At 44.8% G+C, this 27,254-nt stretch overlaps 1 protein-coding gene across 3 annotated transcripts in view; it reads right to left on the bottom strand.

Moving 5' to 3' along the window:
• The window catches only part of LOC118360454 (copine-8-like), a 228,852-nt gene that overhangs the window by 180,926 nt on the left and 20,672 nt on the right, over nt 1-27,254 (bottom strand). For all 3 annotated transcript variants that reach the window (XM_052484728.1, XM_052484726.1, XM_052484727.1), the window contains exons 2-3: nt 7,539-7,579; nt 5,423-5,469 (exon numbers count right to left, since the gene is read on the bottom strand). In XM_052484728.1, coding sequence (XP_052340688.1) covers nt 5,423-5,469; nt 7,539-7,579 — 88 coding nt within the window. The remainder of the gene's footprint in view (nt 1-5,422; nt 5,470-7,538; nt 7,580-27,254) is intronic.

The following is a 27,254-nucleotide window of genomic DNA, read 5'->3' as shown; positions in this document are numbered from 1 at the left end:
ACTTAAAACGAGTCATCCAGCAATCATGCACTGTTTACCAGGGGGCAGGTCTACCGACGTTAAGGCTAATCTGAAGATGGTGCTGGCTAAAGCTAAAACTGGCGAGTGTAGAGAGTATAGAGATATTGTTATCCACGTCGGCACCAACGATGTTAGGATGAAACAGTCAGAGGTCACCAAGTGCAACATAGCTTCAGCGTGTAAATCAGCTGGAAAGATCTGTCGGCATCGAGTAATTGTCTCTGGCCCCCTCCCAGTTAGGGGGAGTGATGAGCTCTACAGCAGAATCTCACAACTCAATCGCTGGTTGAAAACTGTTTTCTGCCCCTCCCAAAAGATAGAATTTGTAGATAATCGGCCCTCTTTCTGGGACTCACCCACAAACAGGACCAAGCCTGGCCTGCTGAGGAGTGACGGACTCCATCCTAGCTGGAGGGGTGCTCTCATCTTATCTACCAACATAGACAGGGCTCTAACTGCTCTAGCTCCACAATGAAATAGGGTGCAGGCCAGGCAGCAGGCTGTTAGCCTGCCAGCTTAGAGGAGTCTGCCACTAGCACAGTCAGCGTAGTCAGCTCAGCTATCCCCATTGAGACCGTGTCTGTGCCTCGACCTAGGTTGGGCAAAACTAAACATGGCAGTGTTCGCCTTAGCAATCTCACAAGGTTAAAGACCTCTATTCCTCATTATTCAAAGAGATTGTGATACCTCACATCTCAACATAGGGCTACTTAATGTTAGATCCCTCACTTCAAAGGCAATTATAGTCAATGAACTCATCACTGATCATAATCTTGATGTGATTGGCCTGACTGAAACATGGCTTAAGCCTGATGAATTTACTGTGTTAAATGAGAACTCACCTCCTGGTTACACTAGTGACCATATCCCCTGTGCATCCCGCAAAGGCGGAGGTGTTGCTTACATTTATGACAGCAAATTTCAATTTACAAAAATAAAAAATGACGTTTTCGTCTTTTGAGCTTCCAGTCATGAAATCTATGCAGCCTACTCAATCACTTTTTATAGCTACTGTTTACAGGCCTCCTGGGCCATATACAGCGTTCCTCATTGAGTTCCCTGAATTCCTATCGGACCTTGTAGTCATAGCAGATAATATTCTAATTTTTGGTGACTTTAATATTCACATTCCCACTTCAAAAGGCTTTCCGAGCCATCATCGACTCAGTGGGTTTTGTCCAACATGTCTCTGGACCTACTCACTGTCATAGTCATACTCTGGACCTAGTTTTGACCCATGGAATAAATGTTGTGGATCTTAATGTTTTTCCTCATAATCCTGGACTATCGGACCACCATTTTATTACGTTTGCAATTGCAACAAATAATCTGCTCAGACCCCAATCAAGGAGCATCAAAAGTCGTGCTATAAATTCACAGACAACACAAAGATTCCTTGATACCCTTCTAGACTCCTTCAGCCTACCCAAGGACGTCAGAGGACAAAAATCAGTTAACCACCTAACTGAGGAACTCAATTGAACCTTGCGCAATACCCTAGATGCAGTTGCATCCCTAAAAACTAAAAACATTTCTCATAAGAAACTAGCTCGCTGGTACACAGAAAATACCCGAGGTCTGAAGCAAGCTTCCAGAAAATTGGAACGGAAATGGCGCCACACCAAAATGGAAGTATTCCGACTAGCTTGGAAACACAGTACCGTGCCGTATAGAAGAGCACTCACTGCTGCTCGATCATCCTATTTTTCCAACTTAATTTAAGAAAATAAGAACAACCCGAAATATATTTTTGATACTGCTAACTAAAAAGCAGCATTCTCCAAGTGAGGATGGCTTTCACTTCAGCAGTAATAAATTCATGGACTTCTTTGAGGATAAGATCATGATCATAAGAAAGCAAATGACAGACTCCTCTTTAAATCTGCGTATTCCTTCAAAGCTCAGTTGTCCTGAGTCTGCACAACTCTGCCAGGACCTAGGATCAAGAGAGACACTCAATTGTTTTAGTACTATATCTCCTGACACAAAGATGAAAATAATCATGGCCTCTAAACCTTCAAGCTGCATACTATTCCAACTATTCCCTATTCCAACTAAACTACTGAAAGAGCTGCTTCCTGTGCTTGAGCCTCCTATGTTGAACATAATAAACGGCTCTCTATCCACCGGATGTGTACCAAACTCACTAAAAGTGGCAGTAATAAAGCCTCTCTTGAAAAAGCCAAACCTTGACCCAGAAAATATAAAACACTATCGGCCTATATCGAATCTTCCATTCCTCTCAAAAATTTTAGAAAAGGCTGTTGCGCAGCAACTCACTGCCTTCCTGAAGACAAACAATGTATACGAAATGCTTCAGTCTGGTTTTAGACCCCATCATAGCACTGAGCACTTGTGAAGGTGGTAAATGACATTTGTGGTCCTTCTGTGGCTCAGTTGGTAGAGCATGGCGCTTGTAACGCCAGGGTAGTGGGTTCGATTCCCGGGACCACCCATACGTAGAATGTATGCACACATGACTGTAAGTCGCTTTGGATAAAGCGTCAGCTAAATGGCATATATTATTATTATTATTATTATATTACATTTTAATGGCATCAGACCGAGGCTCTGCATCTGTCCTCGTGCTCCTAGACCTTAGTGCTGCTTTTGATACCATCGATCACCACATTCTTTTGGAGAGATTGGAAAGCCAAATTGGTCTACACGGACAAGTTCTGGCCTGGTTTAGATCTTATCTGTCAGAAAGATATCAGTTTGTCTCTGTTAATGTTTTGTCCTCCTTTGACCACTATTGTTTTCACTATATATTTTACCTCTTGGGGATGTCATTCGAAAACATAATGCTAACTTTCACTGCTATGCGGATGACACACAGCTGTACATTTCAATGAAACATGGTGAAGCCCCAAAATTGCCCTCGCAAGAAGCCTGTGTTTCAGACATAAGGAAGTGGCTGCAAACATTCTACTTTTAAACCTGGACAAAACAGAGATGCTTGTTCTATGTCCCAAGAAACAAAGAGATCTTCTGTTGAATCTAACAATTAATCTTAATGGTTGTACAGTCGTCTCAAATAAAACTGTGAAGGACCTCGGCGTTACTCTGGACCCTGATCTCTCTTTTGACGAACATATCAAGACCATTTCGAGGAAAGCTTTTTTCCATCTACGTAACATTGCAAAAATCAGAAACTTTCTGTCCAAAAATGATGCAGAAAAATGAATCCGTGCTTTTGTTACTTCTAGGTTAGACTACTGCAATGCTCTACTTTCCGGCTACCCGGATAAAGCACTAAATGAACTTCAGTTAGTGCTAAATACGCCTGCTAGAATCCTGACTAGAACCAAAAAAAAGTATCATATTTCTCCAGTGCTAGCCTCCCTACACTGGCTTCCTGTCAAGGCAAGGGCTGATTTCAAGGTTTTACTGCTAACCTACAAAGCATTACATGGGCTTGCTCCTACCGATCTCTCTGATTTGGTCCTGCCGTACATACCTACACGTACGCTACGGTCACAAGACGCAGGCCTCCTAATTGTCCCTAGAATTTCTAAGCAAACAGCTGGAGGCAGAGCTTTCTCCTATCGAGCTCCATTTTTATGGAATGGTCTGCCTACCCATGTGAGAGACCAAACTCGGTCTCAACCTTTAAGTCTTTACTGAAGACTCATCTCTTCAGTGGGTCATATGATTGAGTGTAGTCTGGCCCAGGAGTGTGAAGGTGAACGGAAAGGCTCTGGAGCAACGAACCGCCCTTGCTGTCTCTGCCTGGTCGGTTCCCCTCTTTCCACTGGGATTCTCTGCCTCTAACCCTATTACAGGGGCTGAGTCACTGGCTTACTGGTGCTCTTTCATGCCGTCCCTAGGAGGGGTGAGCCACTTGAGTGGGTTGACTCACTGATGTGATCTTCCTGTCTGGGTTGGCGCTCCCCCTTGGGTTGTGCCGTGGCGGAGATGTTTGTGGGCTATACTCGGCCTTGTCTCAGGATGGTAAGTTGGTGGTTGAAGGTATCCCTCTAGTGGTGTGGGGGCTGTGCTTTGGCAAAGTGAGTGGGGTTATATCCTTCCTGTTTGGCCCTGTCCAGGGGTATCATCGGATGGGGCCACAGTGTCTCCTGACCCCTCCTGTCTCAGCCTCCAGTATTTATGTAGTAGTTTATGTGTCGGTGGGCGAGGGTCAGTTTGTTATTTCTGGAGTACTTCTCCTGTCTTATCTGGTGTCCTGTGTGAATTTAAGTATGCTCTCTCTAATTCTCTCTTTCTCTCTTTCTTTCTCTCTCTCGAAGGACCTGAGCCCTAGGACCATGCCTCAGGACTACCTGGCGTGATGACTCCTTGCTGTCCCCAGTCCACCTGGCCGTGCTGCTGCTCCAGTTTCAACTGTTCTGCCTGCGGCTATGGAATGCTGACCTGTTCAACGTGCTACCTGTCCCAGACCTATTATTTGACCATGCTGGTCATTTATGAACATTTGACCATCTTGGCCATGTTCTGTTATAATCTCCACCCGGCACAGCCAGAAGAGGACTGGCCACCCCTCATAGCCTGGTTCCTCTCTAGGTTTCTTCCTAGATTTTGGCCTTTCTAGGGAGTTTTTCCTAGCCAACGTGCTTCAACACCTTTATTGCTTGCTGTTTGGGGTTTTAGGCTGGGTTTCTGAACAGCACTTTGAGATATCAGCTGATATATACGAAGGGCTATATAAATGCATTTGATTTGATATATAGAGCGGTATAGAGCGGTATAACTACCTATAAAGACATCTATCTGAACTCACTGAACTTCGGGCCCCAATAAAGACACTCCGTCCTGGGTTAAGGGTAAAGGCAGGTTCCTGGCAGACCTGGAGATATTCTGACACTGACGCTAATCTTTATCGATATGTGCAGCAATCGCCCTAATGACCAATTGGTCAGAGAAAAAACATGCCTTAAGCCAAGCAATGAATATTCACAAGCCAATCAATAGACAATGATTGTCAGCAGCAACGGCATTCACCTGGAGACAGACAGGGCTGGAACACCACACAGTGCTGCTGCTGAGTCGGAGTATTCCAGAACAATTATAATTAGTTCCACAAGCTAGATCCTATATTGTTATGGAGAGGAAAAGAGATGCAGGTTGATTGAGCTACCGATGCTGGGGAGACAGTCATTCTCTCTGTTGACTAGTTTACAGTCTAGACTCATGAGGCTCTAAATTGTTATAGAAAGGAATGGAGAGTGGTTTGATTGAGTCTAGATTGTTGGAGAAAGCAAAATAGAGAGCGAGAGCGAGAGAGAGAGAGAGAGAGAGAGAGAGAGAGAGAGAGAGAGAGCGAGAGATTGAGAGAGAGCGAGAGATTGAGAGAGAGAGAGATACAGAGAGTGAGAAAGAGAGAGGGAGAGAGAAAGAGAGACAAAGAAAGAGAAAGAGAGAGAGTTGTTCTGCTTCTTACCTCTCTCCACTGTTTGGTCTCCACGCCCTGAGTGTACAACACCACCACTGGGTAGGGAAGGAGGGAGGGAGGTGGGGGGGGGGGAGAGAGAGAGAGAGAGAGAGAGGGAGGGATATGGAGGGAGAGACAGAGAGAGAGACAGAGAGGGAGAGGGGAGGGAGGGAGGGAGGGAGGGAGGGAGGGAGGGGGAGGGAGGGAGGGAGGGAGGGAGGGAGGGAGGGAGGGAGATTTGAAATACCTTTGAATGACCATGACATTTCTTCACTTCATAAAACAAAACAAATGCTTTTTCTATCATCACATTCATCATTAATAATATTCATTATGCACTGCCATGCCCGCTGTCTGCTCAGTATCACATTATCAGATCTAGCAATTAATCTCCCCATGTGAGAGACTGCACACTAACAAAGCCTCCAACAGTGCAACAGTGATTGCATAATCAGATATAGGATTTCTAAACAGTAGGTCTCCCTCGTTTATTTCCTCACTTCAAAACGGTGCTAGAGCAGAAGAAGCAGTGCATGCTGGGACAGGGCATGTGACCTGTCAGATATCACCCCAGGGCCTTCTCAGTGCATGCTGGGACAAGGCATATGACCTGTCAGATATAACCCCAGGTCCTTATCATCATTAGGGGAATTCGTAATAAGGGGACTGGGGGGGATAGAGTGTGAGGTATTATACCCCGGTCTCATAGAAGGGGACTGGAGGGATTCTACCCTGGTCTCATAGAAGGGGAATGGAGGGAATCTACCCTGGTCTCATAGAAGGGGACTGGAGGGATTCTACCCTGGTCTCATAGAAGGGGAATGGAGGGAATCTACCCTGGTCTCATAGAAGGGGACTGGAGGGATTCTACCCGGTCTCATAGAAGGGGACTGGAGGGATTCTACCCTGGTCTCATAGAAGGGGAATGGAGGGAATCTACCCTGGTCTCATAGAAGGGGACTGGAGGGATTCTACCCTGGTCTCATAGAAGGGGACTGGAGGGAATCTACCCTGGTCTCATAGAAGGGGACTGGAGGGAATCTACCCTGGTCTCATAGAAAGGGACTGGAGGGATTATACCCTGGTCTCATAGAAGGGGACTGGAGGGATTCTACCCTGGTCTCACAGAAGGCCCTGCAATTTGGGATGCATCTAAGGCCTCTATACAAAAACACCCCCTTGAGGCCTCAAACGTAGCTCTCCTCTCCTCTCCTCTCCTCTCCTCTCCTCTCCTCTCCTCTCCTCTCCTCTCCTCTCCTCTCCTCTCATACTGTAGCTGCATTGCATTAAAAGGGAAAGTTCAGGATTTTGGAACTGATGCGCTTGACCGACTTCTCCAGAGTCAGGTGAACTTAAGGATACCATTTGTATGTATCTGAGTCCAATATGAAGGAAGATAGAGGTATTTTCGCGAGCCAATGCTAACTAGCGTTATTGCAATGATTGAACGTCTGGAAGTCATCGGGAACACCTATAGACTTCCAGTCACTGTGCTAATGCTACTTAGCAATTGCGCTAATGCTAGTTAGCACCTTCCTTCATACTGGATGAAGATACAGCACGTAAAAATGGGATCCACAAATTAATCTGACTCTGGGGAAGTAGATAAAAGGGCCTCATTGCCAAAATCACAAACTATCGCTTAAAGCTACTGTCTCTTTCTGTAACTCTAGCTGTGACGAAGACCTGTCATATTACTCTGCAAATGAGATGCAGTTCTTGAGGGAACACTTTGAAATAGCAGAGTCAGCTAAATCACAGTTAAACCCAGATCAAGTGAAGGAAAGTATAGGGCAGGGTGTCAAACTCAATTCATGGAGGGCCTAGTGTCTGTAGGGTTCTGGGGTTTTTCCCTTTTAATTAGGCCCTAGACGACCAGGTGTGGGGAGTTCCTTACTAATTAATGACCTTAATTCGTCAATCAAGTACAAGGGAGGAGCGATAACCCGCCGACACTCGGCCCTCCGTGCAATGAGTTTGACACCTGTGTTGTACAAAAAAAAAGTTTATTCTTTTACACATACTAGCCGTATAGGCTAAGCCAGTCACTCATCTGTAATTGTAACACAATACAGTAATAACTGTGATAAATGTGACATGATAACTGTGAAGGTAAAGTACTTACATGGATCAGATTTGGAGAATGTGTCTCTGTCTAATAGATTCCTGAAAGAGAAGAAATTAGTCTGATTTAATATTTATGGCTCAGAGAGTGAGGTCATAATAGTTCATAAAGAGGTCATAAGAGTTCTAGATGAGGTCATAAGAGGTAATAACAGGTCGCAAGTAAGCTCTTCACCATCAAGATGTAGAAGATGTTTTTACTGTGTACTGTTTTGGCCGTGTATGTACTGAAATAAATATATTTATTCCAATAGACTTTTATTTGAACAATAATCCCACTCAACTCAACTCAACTCGGGGCGACAAGGTAGCATCCCCGAGTTCAAATCCCCGAGCTGACAAGGTACAAATCTGTCGTTCTGCCCCTGAACAGGCAGTTAACCCACTGTTCCTAGGCCGTCATTGTAAATAAGAATTTGTTCTTAACTGACTTGCCTGGTTAAATAAAGGAATAAAAAAAACCCCACATATAACTACGTTTAAGTATAGCCTAGATTACAGTTTCCTTTCATTAAAAAGCAATACACACGGCTTCATCAAAATGTCTCCATTTGGTTCCCCAATAAACATGGTTCTTTACAATCAGGTTGTACACACTATCCAATAAACATGGTTCTTTACAATCAGGTGGTACACACTATCCAATAAACATGGTTCTTTACAATCAGGTGGTACACACTATCCAATAAACATGGTTCTTTTCAATCAGGTGGTACACACTATCCAATAAACATGGTTCTTTACAATCAGGTGGTACACACTATCCAATAAACATGGTTCTTTACAATCAGGTGGTACACACTATCCAATAAACATGGTTCTTTACAATCAGGTGGTACACACTATCCAATAAACATGGTTCTTTACAATCAGGTGGTACACACTATCCAATAAACATGGTTCTTTTCAATCAGGTGGTACACACTATCCAATAAACATGGTTCTTTACAATCAGGTGGTACACACTATCCAATAAACTAACCATATCCTGTCGCCTTTATGTTTTCACTGCCTACATACAGAACTATATTGCACAGTAAATCTCCAGCTAGCTCACAGGGACACTGAGGACACTGAGGCAGAGGAGCCAATTGAAAACGTTGTGCACCAATTAGCGGGCAAACAGCCAATTCTGGAAAAAAACAGAGAGCAGAGTGTGATTGAGTTTGCAGTAGGCTGGTGCTAGTTTGTTCCCCTCTGTGATAATGGGGCTGGCGACCAGCACTGCAGAGTGTTGTGCCACCATTTGTGCCACGGGTGAATCTGGAGTCTGGGCACCCGGGAAATCAGGGGGGTGAGCAACCGTAGCAGACCACAGCACATAGCGACAGTAGGAGTCACAGTCATTATTGTCCAACTAAAGCCAGTCCACATGGCCAGTCCACATATATTCATTTGGAATTCATTTGGAATGATGGTAATAAAGGTATTTTTTTAGCTCTCCCTCACACAACAGCTTCCATCCTGCTGGAGAGGATACAGACAAGGAGTGATTGTTACTTTTTGATAACAGATGTCCCTAGTTATGGAAATTAACTTTTATTTTTATTCTGTCAACATAACACTTCTCCAATTGCGGAGACTGGTGGATTCCCAAATACTACCCTATCCCCTATTTAGTGAACTACTTTTGAACAGGGTCCACAGTGCTCTGGTATAAAGGTAGTCCACTAGATAGGGAATAGGGTCCTGGTCAAAGGTAGTGCACTAGATAGGGAATAGGGTCCTGGTCAAAGGTAGTGCACTAGATAGGGAATAGGGTCCTGGTCAAAGGTAGTGCACTAGATAGGGAATAGGGTCCTGGTCAAAGGTAGTGCACTAGATAGGGAATAGGGTCCTGGTCAAAGGTAGTGCACTAGATAGGGAATAGGGTCCTGGTCAAAGGTAGTGCACTAGATAGGGAATAGGGTCCTGGTCAAAGGTAGTGCACTAGATAGGGAATAGGGTCCTGGTCTAAAGTAGTGCACTAGATAGGGAATAGGGTGCCATTTGGGACACAAACACTGTCTCATCAGAATAGCAATATATTCTACTGCATCAGACCTGTCGTTGATTTCCTGTTATAGAATATGAAAGGTCAATAAATAACTCACAAACAGCAAAGTGCAACAATGCCCATCCCATCTCTACATTTCTACAGGCACTATAGGCTCACATCTCTACAGGCTCAACAGGCTCTACATCTCTACAGGCTCTACGGGCTCTATATATGTACAGACTCTACATCTGTACAGGCTCTACATCTCAACAGGCTCTACATATATATATATATATATCTACAGAGATGTACTGTACAGGCATCAAGTCATCATTCATGACCCTAACCAAACCCTCTGATTCAGTACAGGCATCAAGTCATCATTCATGACCCTAACCAAACCCTCTGATTCAGTACAGGCATCAAGTCATCATTCATGACCCCAACCAAACCCTCTGATTCAGTACAGGCATCAAGTCATCATTCATGACCCTAACCAAACCCTCTGATTCAGTACAGGCATCAAGTCATCATTCATGACCCTAACCAAACCCTCTGATTCAGTACAGGCATCAAGTCATCATTCATGACCCTAACCAAACCCTCTGATTCAGTACAGGCATCAAGTCATCATTCATGACCCTAACCAAACCCTCTGATTCAGTACAGGCATCAAGTCATCATTCATGACCCTAACCAAACCCTCTGATTCAGTACAGGCATCAAGTCATCATTCATGACCCTAACCAAACCCTCTGATTCAGTACAGGCATCAAGTCATCATTCATGACCCCAACCAAACCCTCTGATTCAGTACAGGCATCAAGTCATCATTCATGACCCTAACCAAACCCTCTGATTCAGTACAGGCATCAAGTCATCATTCATGACCCTAACCAAACCCTCTGATTCAGTACAGGCATCAAGTCATCATTCATGTACAAATTAATCAATGGCAGTTCAATACATAGTAATCCATTACTGTGATGCTAGGGGAAGTGTGTGTGTGTGTGTGTGTGTGTGTGTGTGTGTGTGTGTGTGTGTGTGTGTGTGTGTGTGTGTGTGTGTGTGTGTGTGTGTGTGTGTGTGTGTAATGTAGGTGTATTGTGCGTGCGTGCGTGCGTGTGCGTGCGTGCGTGCGTGCGTGCGTGTGCGTGCGTGCGTGCGTGCGTGCGTGCATTGGAGTGTGTGTGTGTGTGTCTGTGTGACACATCATTGTTTAATAACACACACACGGTTACTGACCTGACTACAGGGAGAACGTTGTCATAGTAATTATCATTGGAGAAAACAAAGCCATCTGTGTCACACACACACACACACACACACACACACACACACACACCTTGTCGCAACCACCTGGCTCTGTTCTGTTTTATCTTCCATTAATCTAAACCACTTAGCTTGTCCGTCACCTTTTCCCTGTCTGTCTAAATGGAACTTACGGAACCGTAGAGCAGAGATAGTATTCCATTTCCTCATGTCACTGTGCTAATTGGAGAGGTAAATTGCTCAAGTCTGGGTGGGTGTTGGGGTTTAATGTTATTGAGCCAGTCTGGGTAGGTGTTGGGGTTTAATGTTATTGAGCCAGTCTGGGTGGGTGTTGGGGTTTAATGTTATTGAGCCAGTCTGGGTGGGTGTTGGGGTTTAATGTTATTGAGCCAGTCTGGGTGGGTGTTGGGGTTTAATGTTATTGAGCCAGTCTGGGTGGGTGTTGGGGTTTAATGTTATTGAGCCAGTCTGGGTGGGTGTTGGGGTTTAATGTTATTGAGCCAGTCTGGGTGGGTGTTGGGGTTTAATGTTATTGAGCCAGTCTGGGTGGGTGTTGGGGTTTAATGTTATTGAGCCAGTCTGGGTGGGTGTTGGGGTTTAATGTTATTGAGCCAGTCTGGGTGGGTGTTGGGGTTTAATGTTATTGAGCGAGTCTGGGTAGGTGTTGGGGTTTAATGTTATTGAGCCAGTCTGGGTAGGTGTTGGGGTTTAATGTTATTGAGAGAGTCTGGGTGGGTGATGGGGTTTAATGTTATTGAGCCAGTCTGGGTAGGTGTTGGGGTTTAATGTTATTGAGAGAGTCTGGGTGGGTGTTGGGGTTTAATGTTATTGAGCCAGTCTGGGTAGGTGTTGGGGTTTAATGTTATTGAGCCAGTCTGGGTGGGTGTTGGGGTTTAATGTTATTGAGCCAGTCTGGGTGGGTGTTGGGGTTTAATGTTATTGAGCCAGTCTGGGTGGGTGTTGGGGTTTAATGTTATTGAGCCAGTCTGGGTGGGTGTTGGGGTTTAATGTTATTGAGCCAGTCTGGGTAGGTGTTGGGGTTTAATGTTATTGAGCCAGTCTGGGTGGGTGTTGGGGTTTAATGTTATTGAGCCAGTCTGGGTAGGTGTTGGGGTTTAATGTTATTGAGCCAGTCTGGGTGGGTGTTGGGGTTTAATGTTATTGAGCCAGTCTGGGTGGGTGTTGGGGTTTAATGTTATTGAGCCAGTCTGGGTGGGTGTTGGGGTTTAATGTTATTGAGCCAGTCTGGGTGGGTGTTGGGGTTTAATGTTATTGAGCCAGTCTGGGTAGGTGTTGGGGTTTAATGTTATTGAGCCAGTCTGGGTAGGTGTTGGGGTTTAATGTTATTGAGCCAGTCTGGGTAGGTGTTGGGGTTTAATGTTATTGAGCCAGTCTGGGTGGGTTGGGGTGTTATTGAGCCAGTCTGGGTGGGTGTTGGGGTTTAATGTTATTGAGCCAGTCTGGGTGGGTGTTGGGGTTTAATGTTATTGAGCCAGTCTGGGTAGGTGTTGGGTTTAATGTTATTGAGCCAGTCTGGGTAGGTGTTGGGGTTTAATGTTATTGAGCCAGTCTGGGTAGGTGTTGGGGTTTAATGTTATTGAGCCAGTCTGGGTGGGTGTTGGGGTTTAATGTTATTGAGCCAGTCTGGGTAGGTGTTGGGGTTTAATGTTATTGAGCCAGTCTGGGTAGGTGTTGGGATTTAATGTTATTGAGCCAGTCTGGGTGGGTGTTGGGGTTTACTGTTATTGAGCCAGTCTGGGTGGGTGTTGGGGTTTAATGTTATTGAGCCAGTCTGGGTGGGTGTTGGGGTTTAATGTTATTGAGCCAGTCTGGGTAGGTGTTGGGGTTTAATGTTATTGAGCCAGTCTGGGTGGGTGTTGGGGTTTAATGTTATTGAGCCAGTCTGGGTAGGTGTTGGGGTTTAATGTTATTGAGCCAGTCTGGGTGGGTGTTGGGGTTTAATGTTATTGAGCCAGTCTGGGTGGGTGTTGGGGTTTAATGTTATTGAGCCAGTCTGGGTGGGTGTTGGGGTTTAATGTTATTGAGCCAGTCTGGGTAGGTGTTGGGGTTTAATGTTATTGAGCCAGTCTGGGTAGGTGTTGGGGTTTAATGTTATTGAGCCAGTCTGGGTGGGTGTTGGGGTTTAATGTTATTGAGCCAGTCTGGGTAGGTGTTGGGGTTTAATGTTATTGAGCCAGTCTGGGTAGGTGTTGGGGTTTAATGTTATTGAGCCAGTCTGGGTGGGTGTTGGGGTTTAATGTTATTGAGCCAGTCTGGGTAGGTGATGGGGTTTAATGTTATTGAGCCAGTCTGGGTAGGTGTTGGGGTTTAATGTTATTGAGCCAGTCTGGGTAGGTGATGGGGTTTAATGTTATTGAGCCAGTCTGGGTAGGTGTTGGGGTTTAATGTTATTGAGCCAGTCTGGGTAGGTGTTGGGGTTTAATGTTATTGAGCCAGTCTGTGTGGGTGTTGGGGTTTAATGTTATTGAGCCAGTCTGGGTAGGTGTTGGGGTTTAATGTTATTGAGCCAGTCTGGGTGGGTGTTGGGGTTTAATGTTATTGAGCCAGGCTGGGTGGGTGTTGGGGTTTACTGTTATTGAGCCAGTCCCTGTCTCTGTGTTTGCACCAGATAGGGCTGTTTCGGTTTTCCACGTTTGTTGTTTTGTATTATGTTGAGTTGTCTTAATAAAAACATGAATAGTAACCACGCTGCATTTTGGTCCGCCTCTCCTTCACCTCAAGAAAACCGTTACACAGTCTGGGTGGGTGTTGGGGTTTAAAGTTATTGAGCTTATCCAGTCCCTCCTTCTCTTCCTCCCCAGTGCTCTCTAGTCCCTCCTTCTCTTCCTCTCTTCTCCCCAGTCCCTCCTTCTCTTCCTCTCTTCTCCACAGTGCTCTCCAGTCCCTCCTTCTCTTCCTCTCTTCTCTCCAGTCCCTCCTTCTCTTCCTCTCTTCTACACAGTGCTCTCCAGTCCCTCCTTCTCTTCCTCTCTTCTCCACAGTGCTCTCCAGTCCCTCCTTCTCTACCACTCTTCTCCCCAGTCCCTCCTTCTCTTCCTCTCTTCTCCACAGTGCTCTCCAGTCCCTCCTTCTCTTCCACTCTTCTCCCCAGTCCCTCCTTCTCTTCCTCTCTTCTCCACAGTGCTCTCCAGTCCCTCCTTCTCTTCCTCTCTTCTCCACAGTGCTCTCCAGTCCCTCCTTCTCTTCCTCTCTTCTCCCCAGTCCCTCCTTCTCTTCCTCTCTTCTCCACAGTGCTCTCCAGTCCCTCCTTCTCTTCCTCTCTTCTCCACAGTGCTCTCCAGTCCCTCCTTCTCTACCACTCTTCTCCCCAGTCCCTCCTTCTCTTCCTCTCTTCTCCACAGTGCTCTCCAGTCCCTCCTTCTCTTCCTCTCTTCTCCCCAGTCCCTCCTTCTCTTCCTCTCTTCTCCACAGTGCTCTCCAGTCCCTCCTTCTCTTCCTCTCTTCTCCCCAGTCCCTCCTTCTCTTCCTCTCTTCTCCACAGTGCTCTCCAGTCCCTCCTTCTCTTCCTCTCTTCTCCACAGTGCTCTCCAGTCCCTCCTTCTCTTCCACTCTTCTCCCCAGTGCTCTCCAGGAGTTTTCAGTAACCTAATTGGCACCTCCAAGAGGAAGCGTCTATTTTGGTGAGTCCGTTTTAAATAGAATCTGTACGGTCAACTCTGCATGTGCTGCTGCTGAGAGTCCATCTCTTCTCTCATTGGTCCAATGGAAGTCACAGGAGGACAAATGGCATCGAGATGAAAATGCATGAAAAAGAAGGGAGGGGGAGGTGGTAAGGAAGCTCTAGAAATTGGTTGATGGTTTTCGCGACTGCACTTGAAGAAACTTTCAAAGTTCTTGAAATTCTCCTTTATTGACTGACCTTTATGTCTTAAAGTAATGATGGACTGTCGTTTCTCTTTGCTTATTCGAGCTGTTCTTGACATAATATGGACTTGGTCTTTTACCAAACACGGCCATCTTCTGTATACCACCCCTACCATGTCACAAGTCAACTGATTGGCTAAAATGCATTAAGAAGGAAAGAAATTCCACAGGGTGGCCACTTTGAAGAATGTAAAATAAAAAATATATTTTGATCTGTTTAACACTTTTTTGGTTCTACATGATTCAATATGTGTTATTTCATAGTTTTGATGTCTTCACTATTATTCTAAAGAAACTCTGGAATGAGTAGGTGTGTCCAAACTTTTGACTGGTACTGTATATATTCTTTTAAACCGAACCGACCACAAAAAACACTAATTGCTACTGCCTTTAAAACTCCTGCAAGTCATGCTCTAGTAATTTTGCTCACAGATACTCCTTCACATAGTTTTTCTATTTTCCAGATCTCCTGGCAATCATCACCTACTCATGTCTACGTACAGTACTAAGTTCACCGTCTTATTTTTTCACTGTCATCAGTGAGACTCAGTCTGCGTCCCAGATAGAACCCTATATTCCCTACAGAGTGCACTACTTTTGACCAGAGCCCTAGGGAAAAGGGTGTGATTTAGGATGTAGACTCAGTTGATGGATAAATCTGAGTTTGGGAGTGGTTGTCACTATAACATAACCTGTATATTAATTTCCCCCTATTATAAACAGAACCTAGAGATTAAGAACATTGGGCAAGTAATCAGATGGTCGCCGGTTTGAGTCCTCAAGCTGGCGGGGGGGATCTGCCGTTCTGCAAAGCAGTTAAATCCAACACCAACTGCTCCCCAGGAGTCGATGGACGTGAATTAACGCAGCCCACCCGCACCTCTCTGGTTTAAATGCGGAAGACACATTCTGGGTAAATGCATTCAGTTGTGCAACTGACTAGGTATCCCCCTTTCCCAATCTGATAGATCTGTGTTTGGGGGAGCCTTTTACAAACAGAACCAATCTGCTTCCTGTATTAGCCGTAGTTAAGCCCATCCATTGACTTTCATGTGATGGAGGTACCAGGTACTTTTTCTCTCTGTCTGTTGAATTATTCAACCATTCTCATCAAGCAGGTTCTCATTGAGCAGGTTCTCATCGAGCAGGTTCTCATCGAGCAGGTTCTCATCGAGCAGGTTCTCATCAAGGATTTTCCTGTATTTGGTTCCATTCACTGTTCCCTCTATCCTTACCAGTGTCCAAACAATTGAATTGGCTATAGATGGACTCCAATCAAGTTGTAACGACGTGTCAAGAATGATCAAAAGGAAATTGGATGCACCTGAGCTCAAATGTGGAGTGTCATAGGAAAAGGGTGTAAATACTAGATATGTCTATATTTCACTTTTCAATAAAGGTGAAACATTTTCTAAAAGCATATTGGGTTTAGATGGAAAATGAATCAATTGAATCCATTTTGAATTGAGGCTGTAACACAACACTATTTGGAAGAAGTCAAGGGTTATGAATACTTTCTCTGCCTATTAGAAGCTCCACAGAGTTACTTTCCACTTCGCTTAGCAGGAATTCACGCCAATTTCACCATGTCTCTCTCCTCTACGCCAGCTAAACACACAGACTGTCAATCTGACACATTTGGAATGGAGCCTATATATACACACACACACACACACACACACACACACACACACACACACACACACACACACACACACACACACACACACACACACACACACACACACACACACACACACACACACACACACACACACACACACACACACACACACACACACACACACACACACACACACACACACACACACACACACACACACACACACACACACACACACACACACACACACACACACACACACACACACACACACACACACACACACACACACACACACACACACACACACACGCACACACACACACACACACACGCACACACACACGCACACACATACCACACACACACACACAAATTTACCTCCAGGAGTATCTTGATATGCTGTGGCTATGCAGTATGTGATAAGGTTAAATTCTATGTACAGTGTCGGACAGAAAGGTTACGGACACTATCATGTCAACAACATCCAGTGTATATATATATATATGAGTGTTTGAGCCCTTCAGCTCTGCATGTCAGAGGGTAAGAGAGCTTCCGAGTTTAGTGCTCTGCTCACTGAATCCGTCACAACCATAACTATCACACCATTCATACAGTTGAAGTCAGAATACACTTCGGGCAAAACTCATTTTTAAACCACTTTACCAATTTCTTGTTAACAAACTATAGTTTTGGCAAGTCGGTTAGGACATCTACTTTGTGCACGACACAAGTCATTTTTCCAACCATTGTTAACAGACAGATTATTTCACTTAAAATTCACTGTATCACAATTCCAGTGGGTCAGACATTTACATACACTAAGTTGACTGTGCCTTTAAACAGCTTGGAAAATTCCAGAAAATGATGTCAATGCTTTAGAATCTTCTGATAGGCTAATTGACATAATTTGTGTCAATTGGAGGTGTACCTGTGGATGTATTTCAAGGCCTACCTTCAAAGTCAGTGCCTCTTTGCTTGACATCATGGGAAAATCAAAAGAAATCAGCCAAGGCCTCAGAAAAAAACTTGTAGACCTCCACAAGTCTGGTTCATCCATGGGAGCAATTTCCACAAGTCTGGAGGTACCACGTTCATCTGTACAAACAATAGTATGCATGTATAAACACCATGCGACCACGCAGCCGTCATATCGCTCAGGAAGGAGACGCGTTCCGTCTCCTAGAGATGAACGTACTTTGGTGTGAAAAGTGCAAATAAATCCCAGAACAACAGCAAAGGACCTTGTGAAGATGCTGGAGGAAACAAGTACAAAAGTATCTATATCCACAGTAAAACGAGTCCAATATCGACATAACCTGATCTAGTCCTTGCTCAGCAAAGAAGAAGCCACTGCTCCAAAAACACCATAAAATTGCCAGACTACGGTTTGCAACTGCACATGGGGACAGAGATCGTACTTTTTGGAGAAATGTCCTCTGGTCTGATGAAACAAAAATAGAACTATTTGGCCATAATGAACATTGTTATGTTTGGAGTAAATGGGGGAGGCTTGCAAGCTGAAGAACACCATCCCAACCGTGATGCACAGGGGTGGCAGCATCATGCTGTGGGGTTGCTTTGCTGCAGTAGGGACTGGTGCACTTCACAAAATAGATGGCATCATGAGGGTGGACAATCATGTGGATATATTGAAGCAGCATCTCAAAACATCAGTCAGGAAGTTAAGGCTTGGTCGCAAATGGGTCTTCCAAATGGACAATGACCCCACGCATACTTCCAAAGTTGTGGCAAAATGGCTTAAGGTCAACAAAGTCAAGGTATTGGAGTGGCCATCACAAATCCCTGACCTCAATCCTATAGAAAATGTGTGGGCAAAACTGAAAAGGTGTGCGCGAGCAAGGACGCCTACTAACCTGACTCAGTTACACCAGCTGTGGCAGGAGGAATGGGCCAAAATTCACCCAACTTATTGTGGGAAGCTTGTGGAAGGCTACCCGAAACGTTTGACCCAAGTTAAACAATTTAAAAGCAATGCCGCCAAATACTAATTGAGTGTATGTAAACTTCTGACCCACTGGGAATGTGATGAAAGAAATAAAAGCTGAAATAAATAATTATCTCTACTATTATTCAGACATTTCACATTCTTAAAACAAAGTGGTGAACCTAACTGACCTAAGACTATAATTTTGACTAGGATTAAATATCAGGAATTGTGAAAAACTGAGTTTAAATGTATTTGGCTAAGGTGTATGTAAACTTCCGACTTCAACTGTGGATACATCTCCCCTCTCCTGTTATTCACATACAGCATCTCTCACTGTCTATCTCTCAACGCTTAGCCTCTGCCGAGTCCCCAACAACCGTCAGTTTCTGTTTTCAGGGGAAGTGGAAAGAGAGCCTTTTGGACGTTAACAAGGCGACATTTCATCCTAATTGGTTGAACAGCCCAGAAGAGAACCAATCCTGACAGTTTTTTGATTCTTGTCAAGACCAGTATGTAGGGGACCTAGTTTCAGACGTTTCCTTTAAGCCTGCTACATTAGATTATCCAACCCTAAACCAGATTTGATGTAAGGTTAAATAGCCTAGCTCCTACAAATACATACAGTATAACCAGACAGGATTCAAAGCACACATTGAGTCTTCGAGTGGGGTGTATGGGGTACCCTGATTCTGGGGTGTATGGGGTACCCTGATTCTGGGGTGTATGGGGTACCCTGACTCTGGGAGTATGGGGTACCCTGATTCTGGGGAGTATAGGGTACCCTGATTCTGGGCCCTACGAGGTACCCTGATTCTGGGGTGTATGGGGTACCCCGATTCTGGGGCGCATGGGGTACCTTGATTCTGGGGCGTACGAGGTACCCTGATTCTGGGGAGGATGGGGTACCTTGATTCTGGGGTGTACGAGGTACCCTGATTCTGGGGCGCATGGGGTACCCTGATTCTGGGCCCTACGAGGTACCCTGATTCTGGGGCGCATGGGGTACCCTGATTCTGGGCCCTACGAGGTACCCTGATTCTGGGGCACCTTGATTCTGGGGGCGTATAATGAGTGTATCCTGATTTGTTATGGGAAACCCCCTGTAAATCAAACCATGAAACTGGTTGACATTGGAATGACATAAATGTGATATTAACATGTCATAAACATGACAGCGGACTCTGACATTTCTTTTTCTGACACTGCCCGTTCTGATATTTCTTCATGTTTTTTAAACGTTTTGGATTGTGTGCATATTGTTTTGTATTGCTCGGTATTACTGCACTGTTGGAGCTAGAAACACAAGCATTTGGCGGGACACATGCGATAACATCTGCAAATCTGTGTACACAACCAATAAACTTTGATTTCACTTGATGGGGCTGTGGGTTGTGACCCAAAAATGCTGTTGTCATCAGCTGGTCGTTGGTTACAGATGAGACAGTATTAATGAGAGACACTTATTCAGTACAGCTAAGTGTTTTCTGATCTAAACTAATTTTGTCCTCCATGGTGTCGAAGGTTCCTGCATTAATTATCTGCTCCATCGACCTGTGAGACCCAGTGAGACGCAATCTTAACATCCCCAAAATTGGAAAAAGATCTCTCTCTCTCTCACTCTCTCTCTCTCACTCTCTCTCTCTCTCTCTCTCTCACACACACACACACACACTGATAACTACTAGGTAGGCTTTTAGGGATGAGTCAGAAAACATCACACACACTGATAACTACTAGGTAGGCTTTGAGTCAGGGATGAGTCAGAAAACAACACACACACTGATAACTACTAGGTAGGCTTTTAGGGATGAGTCAGAAAACAACACACACACACTGATAACTACTAGGTAGGCTTTTAGGGATGAGTCAGAAAACAACACACACACTGATAACTACTAGGTAGGCTTTTAGGGATGAGTCAGAAAACAACACACACACACTGATAACTACTAGGTAGGCTTTTAGGGATGAGTCAGAAAACAACACACACACTGATAACTACTAGGTAGGCTTTTAGGGATGAGTCAGAAAACAACACACACACTGATAACTACTAGGTAGGCTTTTAGGGATGAGTCAGAAAACAACACACACACTGATAACTACTAGGTAGGCTTTTAGGGATGAGTCAGAAAACAACACACACACACTGATAACTACTAGGTAGGCTTTTAGGGATGAGTCAGAAAACAACACACACACTGATAACTACTAGGTGGGCTTTTAGGGATGAGTCAGAAAACAACACACACACTGATAACTACTAGGTAGGCTTTTAGGGATGAGTCAGAAAACAACACACACACTGACAACTACTAGGTAGGCTTTTAGGGATGAGTCAGAAAACAACACACACACTGATAACTACTAGGTAGGCTTTTAGGGATGAGTCAGAAAACAACACACACACTGACAACTACTAGGTAGGCTTTTAGGGATGAGTCAGAAAACAACACACACACACTGATAACTACTAGGTAGGCTTTTAGGGATGAGTCAGAAAACAACACACACACTGATAACTACTAGGTAGGCTTTTAGGGATGAGTCAGAAAACAACACACACACTGATAACTACTAGGTAGCCTTTTAGGGATGAGTCAGAAAACAACACACACACTGATAACTACTAGGTAGGCTTTTAGGGATGAGTCAGAAAACAAACACACACACTGAGTCAGAAAACAACACACACACTGATAACTACTAGGTAGGCTTTTAGGGATGAGTCAGAAAACAACACACACACACACTGATAACTACTATGTAGGCTTTTAGGGATGAGTCAGAAAACAACACACACACTGATAACTACTAGGTAGGCTTTTAGGGATGAGTCAGAAAACAACACACACACTGATAACTACTAGGTAGGCTTTTAGGGATGAGTCAGAAAACAACACACACACTGATAACTACTAGGTAGGCTTTTAGGGATGAGTCAGAAAACAACACACACACTGATAACTACTAGGTAGGCTTTTAGGGATGAGTCAGAAAACAACACACACACTGATAACTACTAGGTAGGCTTTTAGGGATGAGTCAGAAAACAACACACACACACTGATAACTACTAGGTAGGCTTTTAGGGATGAGTCAGAAAACAACACACACACTGATAACTACTAGGTAGGCTTTTAGGGATGAGTCAGAAAACAACACACACACTGATAACTACTAGGTAGGCTTTTAGGGATGAGTCAGAAAACAACACACACACTGATAACTACTAGGTAGGCTTTTAGGGATGAGTCAGAAAACAACACACACACTGATAACTACTAGGCTTTTAGGGATGAGTCAGAAAACAACACACACACACTGATAACTACTAGGTAGGCTTTTAGGGATGAGTCAGAAAACAACACACACACACTGATAACTACTAGGCTTTTAGGGATGAGTCAGAAAACAACACACACACTGATAACTACTAGGCTTTTAGGGATGAGTCAGAAAACAACACACACACACTGATAACTACTAGGCTTTAAGGGATGAGTCAGAAAACAACACACACACACTGATAACTACTAGGCTTTTAGGGATGAGTCAGAAAACAACACACACCTCATACAGAGAGGAACATCTGATTACAATATTTTTTGCTGTTAAAGTAAACGATTAAACGTACAGTTTTTTGGGATATCAGATTACATGTAATTTATTCAATGTAATCTGTTACTCCCCAACCCTCTTGATTACATAAAAGGGCCATGAGACTCAGGGGATGTAAAACACATACGATTTAGTGTTGTGTGTTTACAGGGAACACATACGATTTAGTGCCGTGTGTTTACAGGGAACACATCCGATTTAGTGTTGTGTGATTACAGGGAACACATCCGATTTAGTGTTGTGTGTTTACAGGGAACACATCCGATTTAGTGCCGTGTGTTTACAGGGAACACATCCGATTTAGTGCCGTGTGTTTACAGGGAACACATCAGATTTAGTGCCGTGTGTTTACAGGGAACACATCAGATTTAGTGCCGTGTGTTTACAGGGAACACATCCGATTTAGTGCCGTGTGTTTACAGGGAACACATCCGATTTAGTGTTGTGTGTTTACAGGGAACACATCAGATCAGATTTAGTGTTGTGTGAGGGACACATCAGATTTAGTGCCGTGTGTTTACAGGGAACACAGATTTAGTGCCGTGTGTTTCCGATTTAGTGCCGTGTGTTTACAGGGAACACATCCGATTTAGTGTTGTGTGATTACAGGGAACACATCCGATTTAGTGTTGTGTGTTTACAGGGAACACATCCGATTTAGTGCCGTGTGTTTACAGGGAACACATCCGATTTAGTGTTGTGTGTTTACAGGGAACACATCAGATTTAGTGCCGTGTGTTTACAGGGAACACATCAGATTTAGTGCCGTGTGTTTACAGGGAACACATCCGATTTAGTGTTGTGTGATTACAGGGAACACATCAGATTTAGTGCCGTGTGTTTACAGGGAACACATCAGATTTAGTGCCGTGTGTTTACAGGGAACACATCAGATTTAGTGCCGTGTGTTTACAGGGAACACATCCGATTTAGTGTTGTGTGATTACAGGGAACACATCCGATTTAGTGCTGTGTGATTACAGGGAACACATCCGATTTAGTGTTGTGTGATTACAGGGAACTCACATCAGATTTATGCCGATTTAGGTGTAGTGTGTGTTTACAGGGAACACATCAGATTTAGTGCCGTGTGTTTACAGGGAACACATCCGATTTAGTGTTGTGTGTTTACAGGGAACACATCAGATTTAGTGCCGTGTGTTTACAGGGAACACATCAGATTTAGTGCCGTGTGTTTACAGGGAACACATCCGATTTAGTGGTGTGTGTTTACAGGGAACACATCAGATTTAGAGGTGTGTGTTTACAGGGAACACATCCGATTTAGTGCCGTGTGTTTACAGGGAACACATCAGATTTAGTGCCGTGTGTTTACAGGGAACACATCCGATTTAGTGCTGTGTGTTTACAGGGAACACATCAGATTTAGAGGTGTGTGTTTACAGGGAACACATCCGATTTAGTGCCGTGTGTTTACAGGGAACACATCAGATTTAGTGCCGTGTGTTTACAGGGAACACATCCGATTTAGTGCCGTGTGTTTACAGGGAACACATACGAATTTGTGCTGTGTGTTTACAGGGACCACATTTCGTGTGTTTACAGGGAACACATCAGATTTAGTGCCGTGTGTTTACAGGGAACACATCAGATTTAGTGCCGTGTGTTTACAGGGAACACATCAGATTTAGTGCCGTGTGTTTACAGGGACCACATCAGATTTAGTGCCGTGTGTTTACAGGGACCACATCAGATTTAGTGCCGTGTGTTTACAGGGACCACATCAGACTTAGTGCCGTGTGTTTACAGGGACCACATCAGATTTAGTGCCGTGTGTTTACAGGGAACACATCAGATTTAGTGCCGTGTGTTTACAGGGAACACATCAGATTTAGTGCCGTGTGTTTACAGGGAACACATCAGATTTAGTGCCGTGTGTTTACAGGGAACACATCAGATTTAGTGCCGTGTGTTTACAGGGAACATCAGATTTAGTGCCGTGTGTTTCAGATTTGTTTACAGGGAACACCGTGTGTTTACAGGGAACACATCAGATTTAGTGCCGTTTGTTTACAGGGAACACATCAGATTTAGTGCCGTGTGTTTACAGGGAACACATCAGGGAACACATCAGATTTAGTGCCGTGTGTTTACAGGGAACACATCAGATTTAGTGCCGTGTGTTTACAGGGAACACATCAGATTTAGTGCCGTGTGTTTACAGGGACCACATCAGATTTAGTGCCGTGTGTTTACAGGGAACACATCAGATTTAGTGCCGTGTGTTTACAGGGAACACATCAGATTTAGTGCCGTGTGTTTACAGGGAACACATCAGATTTAGTGCCGTGTGTTTACAGGGAACACATCAGATTTAGTGCCGTGTGTTTACAGGGAACACATCAGATTTAGTGCCGTGTGTTTACAGGGAACACATCAGATTTAGTGCCGTGTGTTTACAGGGACCACATCAGATTTAGTGCCGTGTGTTTACAGGGAACACATCAGATTTAGTGCCGTGTGTTTACTGGTCAGAGAGTGCAGAGTGATTATACAGTGCATTCGGAAATTATTCAGACCCCGTGACTTTTTCCAAATGTTATGTTATTCTAAAATGGATTAAATAAAACATTTTCCTCATCAATGTACACACAATAAACCATAAAAACTTTTTTTTAAACACAAATACTTTATGTAAATAAAAGTACTCAGATCCTTTGCTATGAGACTTGAAATTTAGCTCAGGTGCATCCTGTTTCCATTGATCATCCTTGAAATGTTTCTACCACTTGATTGGAGTCCACCTGTGGTAAATTCAATTGATTGGACATGATTTTGAAAGGCACACACTTGTCTATATAACGTCCCACAGTTGACAGTGCACATCAGAGCAAAAACCAAGCCTCAAGGTCGAAGGAATTGCCCCCAAGACGTCCTCACACACACACACACACACACACACACACACACACACACACACACACACACACTTGGCACAATTCTACTCTAACCAATCTATCTCACCAAATCAGTGGGGCCAGCAGAGGGCATGGGGGGGGGGGGGCAGCAGAGTGCATTGGGGGTGGCAGCAGAGGGCATGGGGGGTCCAGCAGAGTACATGGGGGTGTAGTATGGAGCATGGGGTGGGTACAGCAGGGGAGGGGGGAGCACAGAGCATGGGGAGGCATCAGAGGGCATGGGGAGGCATCAGAGGGCATGGGGAGGCATCAGAGGGCATGGGGGCACCAGAGGGCATGGGGGGCACCAGAGGGCATGGGGTGGCATCAGAGGGCATGGGGAGGCATCAGAGGGCATGGGGGGCACCAGAGGGGGGGGCACCAGAGGGCATGGGGGGGGCACCAGAGGGCATGGGGAGGCATCAGAGGGCATGGGGGGCATCAGAGGGCATGGGGGCATCAGAGGGCATGGGGAGGCATCAGAGGGCATGGGGGCATCAGAGTGCATGGGGGCATCAAAGGGCATGGGGGGCATCAGAGGGCATGGGGGGGCATCAGAGGGCATGGGGGTGAGTCTCTATCTGTGGAGTAGTAAAGAAACACCGGAGATAGAGATTCACCGATGCTCTCTAGTGTGTCCTCAACCATAATAGAAACAGTCAGTGTGTGTGTGTGTGTGTGTGTGTGTGTGTGTGTGTGTGTGTGTGTGTGTGTGTGTGTGTGTGTGTGTGTGTGTGTGTGTGTGTGTGTGTGTGTGTGTGTGTGTGTCCTGCCTGTTCTAGAGAGCGACACATCCATGCAGAGCACAGGGAGGAAGAGAGAGAGAGAGGCTTGACTGTCAGCAACCTTCTAGAGAATCTTCTCTCCAAATCTCTTCTTCCTCTGTGGAATGGTAAGTGTTCCAGAACAGAGAACTGGTGAGGTATAAAGGGGCCTGGATTCTGAGTGACTTACGTGAATTTCCCTGTTGTGAATTTAATTTAGGAGCTGGTCTGCACCCACGGGGCACAGACGTCAGTTCAACTTCTAGTTTTGATTTACATTTGGTTGAGTTGTCAACGAACATGAATTCAAATGTGAAATCAACACAAAATGTCACCATATGTCGTTGGATTTAGGTTCAAAGTCCGTTGAGGAAAAAGACGATATGCCCTTAACGTTTAATGACTTGTTGCAAATCCAATCAATTTTCCACGTTGATTCAACGTCATCACATAGATTTTTGGGGTTGAAATGACGTGGAAACAAGGTTTCTTCAACCAGTTTCTGCCCAATGGTAGATAAGTCTATCCTATCACCTCCATAGGTACTGATAATGACTTGTGTCATGGGGTTCGATCTGTACAGGGAGTAAGAAAAGGACACAGAGGGAAAGATAAACCCATTGGTCTGTCCAGGGAGAAAGAAAAGGAAATGAAGGAAAACAAATGGTGAAATAAGAAAAAAAACACTAGTTTTTACCCTTCAGGGGGTTGGTGACATTTTGTCAGTTCTGTTTTTGCTCCATCTCTCCGTTACCAGGAAACAAGAAACACAGTGTTTATTGCATTGCTGAGAAGGAAGCTGCAAGTAAGCATTTCGTTGGTCAGTGTATACCATGTACCATGTGTATCATGTACATACGACTAAAACTAGTCACACACTGGTTATCTAGCTGGAGCCACTTACAGTAGCTAAAGTCCTTGTTAACGTTAGGTCATTTAACTGGGTTGGCGCCCCCCCTTGGGTTGTGCCGTGGCGGAGATCTTTGTGGGCTATACTCGGCCTTGTCTCAGGATGGTTAGTTGGTGATTGAAGATATCCCTCTAGTGGTGTGGGTGCTGTGCTTTGGCAAAGTGGGTGGGGTTATATCCTTCCTGTTTGGCCCTGTCCAGGGATGTCCTCGGATGGGGCCACAGTGTCTCCTGACCCCTCCTGTCTCAGCCTCCAGTATTTATGCTGCAGTAGTTTAAGTGTCGGGGGGCTAGGGTCAGTTTGTTATATCTGGAGTACTTCTCCTGTCCTATTCGGTGTCCTGTGTGAATTTAAGTGTGCTCTCTCTAATTCTCTCTTTCTCTCTTTCTTTCTCTCTCTCGGAGGACCTGAGCCCGAGGACCATGCCCCAGGACTACCTGACATGTTGACTCCTTGCTGTCCCCAGTCCACCTGGCTGTGCTGCTGCTCCAGTTTCAACTGTTCTGCCTTATTATTATTTCACCATGCTGGTCATTTATGAACATTTGAACATCTTGGCCATGTTCTGTTATAATCTCCACCCGGCACAGCCAGAAGAGGACTGGCCACCCCACATAGCCTGGTTCCTCTCTAGGTTTCTTCCTAGGTTTTGGCCTTTCTAGGGAGTTTTTCCTAGCCACCGTGCTTCTACACCTGCATTGCTTGCTGTTTGGGGTTTTAGGCTGGGTTTCTGTACAGCACTTTGAGATATCAGCTGATGTACGAAGGGCTATATAAATACATTTGATTTGATT

This window comes from Oncorhynchus keta, chromosome 28 (assembly GCF_023373465.1).
Source record: "Oncorhynchus keta strain PuntledgeMale-10-30-2019 chromosome 28, Oket_V2, whole genome shotgun sequence".
In the NCBI taxonomy this organism is placed as follows: Eukaryota; Metazoa; Chordata; class Actinopteri; order Salmoniformes; family Salmonidae; genus Oncorhynchus; species Oncorhynchus keta.
The sequence above is the reverse complement of the archived record's forward strand: the minus strand, read 5'-3'. Positions and strand labels throughout refer to the sequence as shown.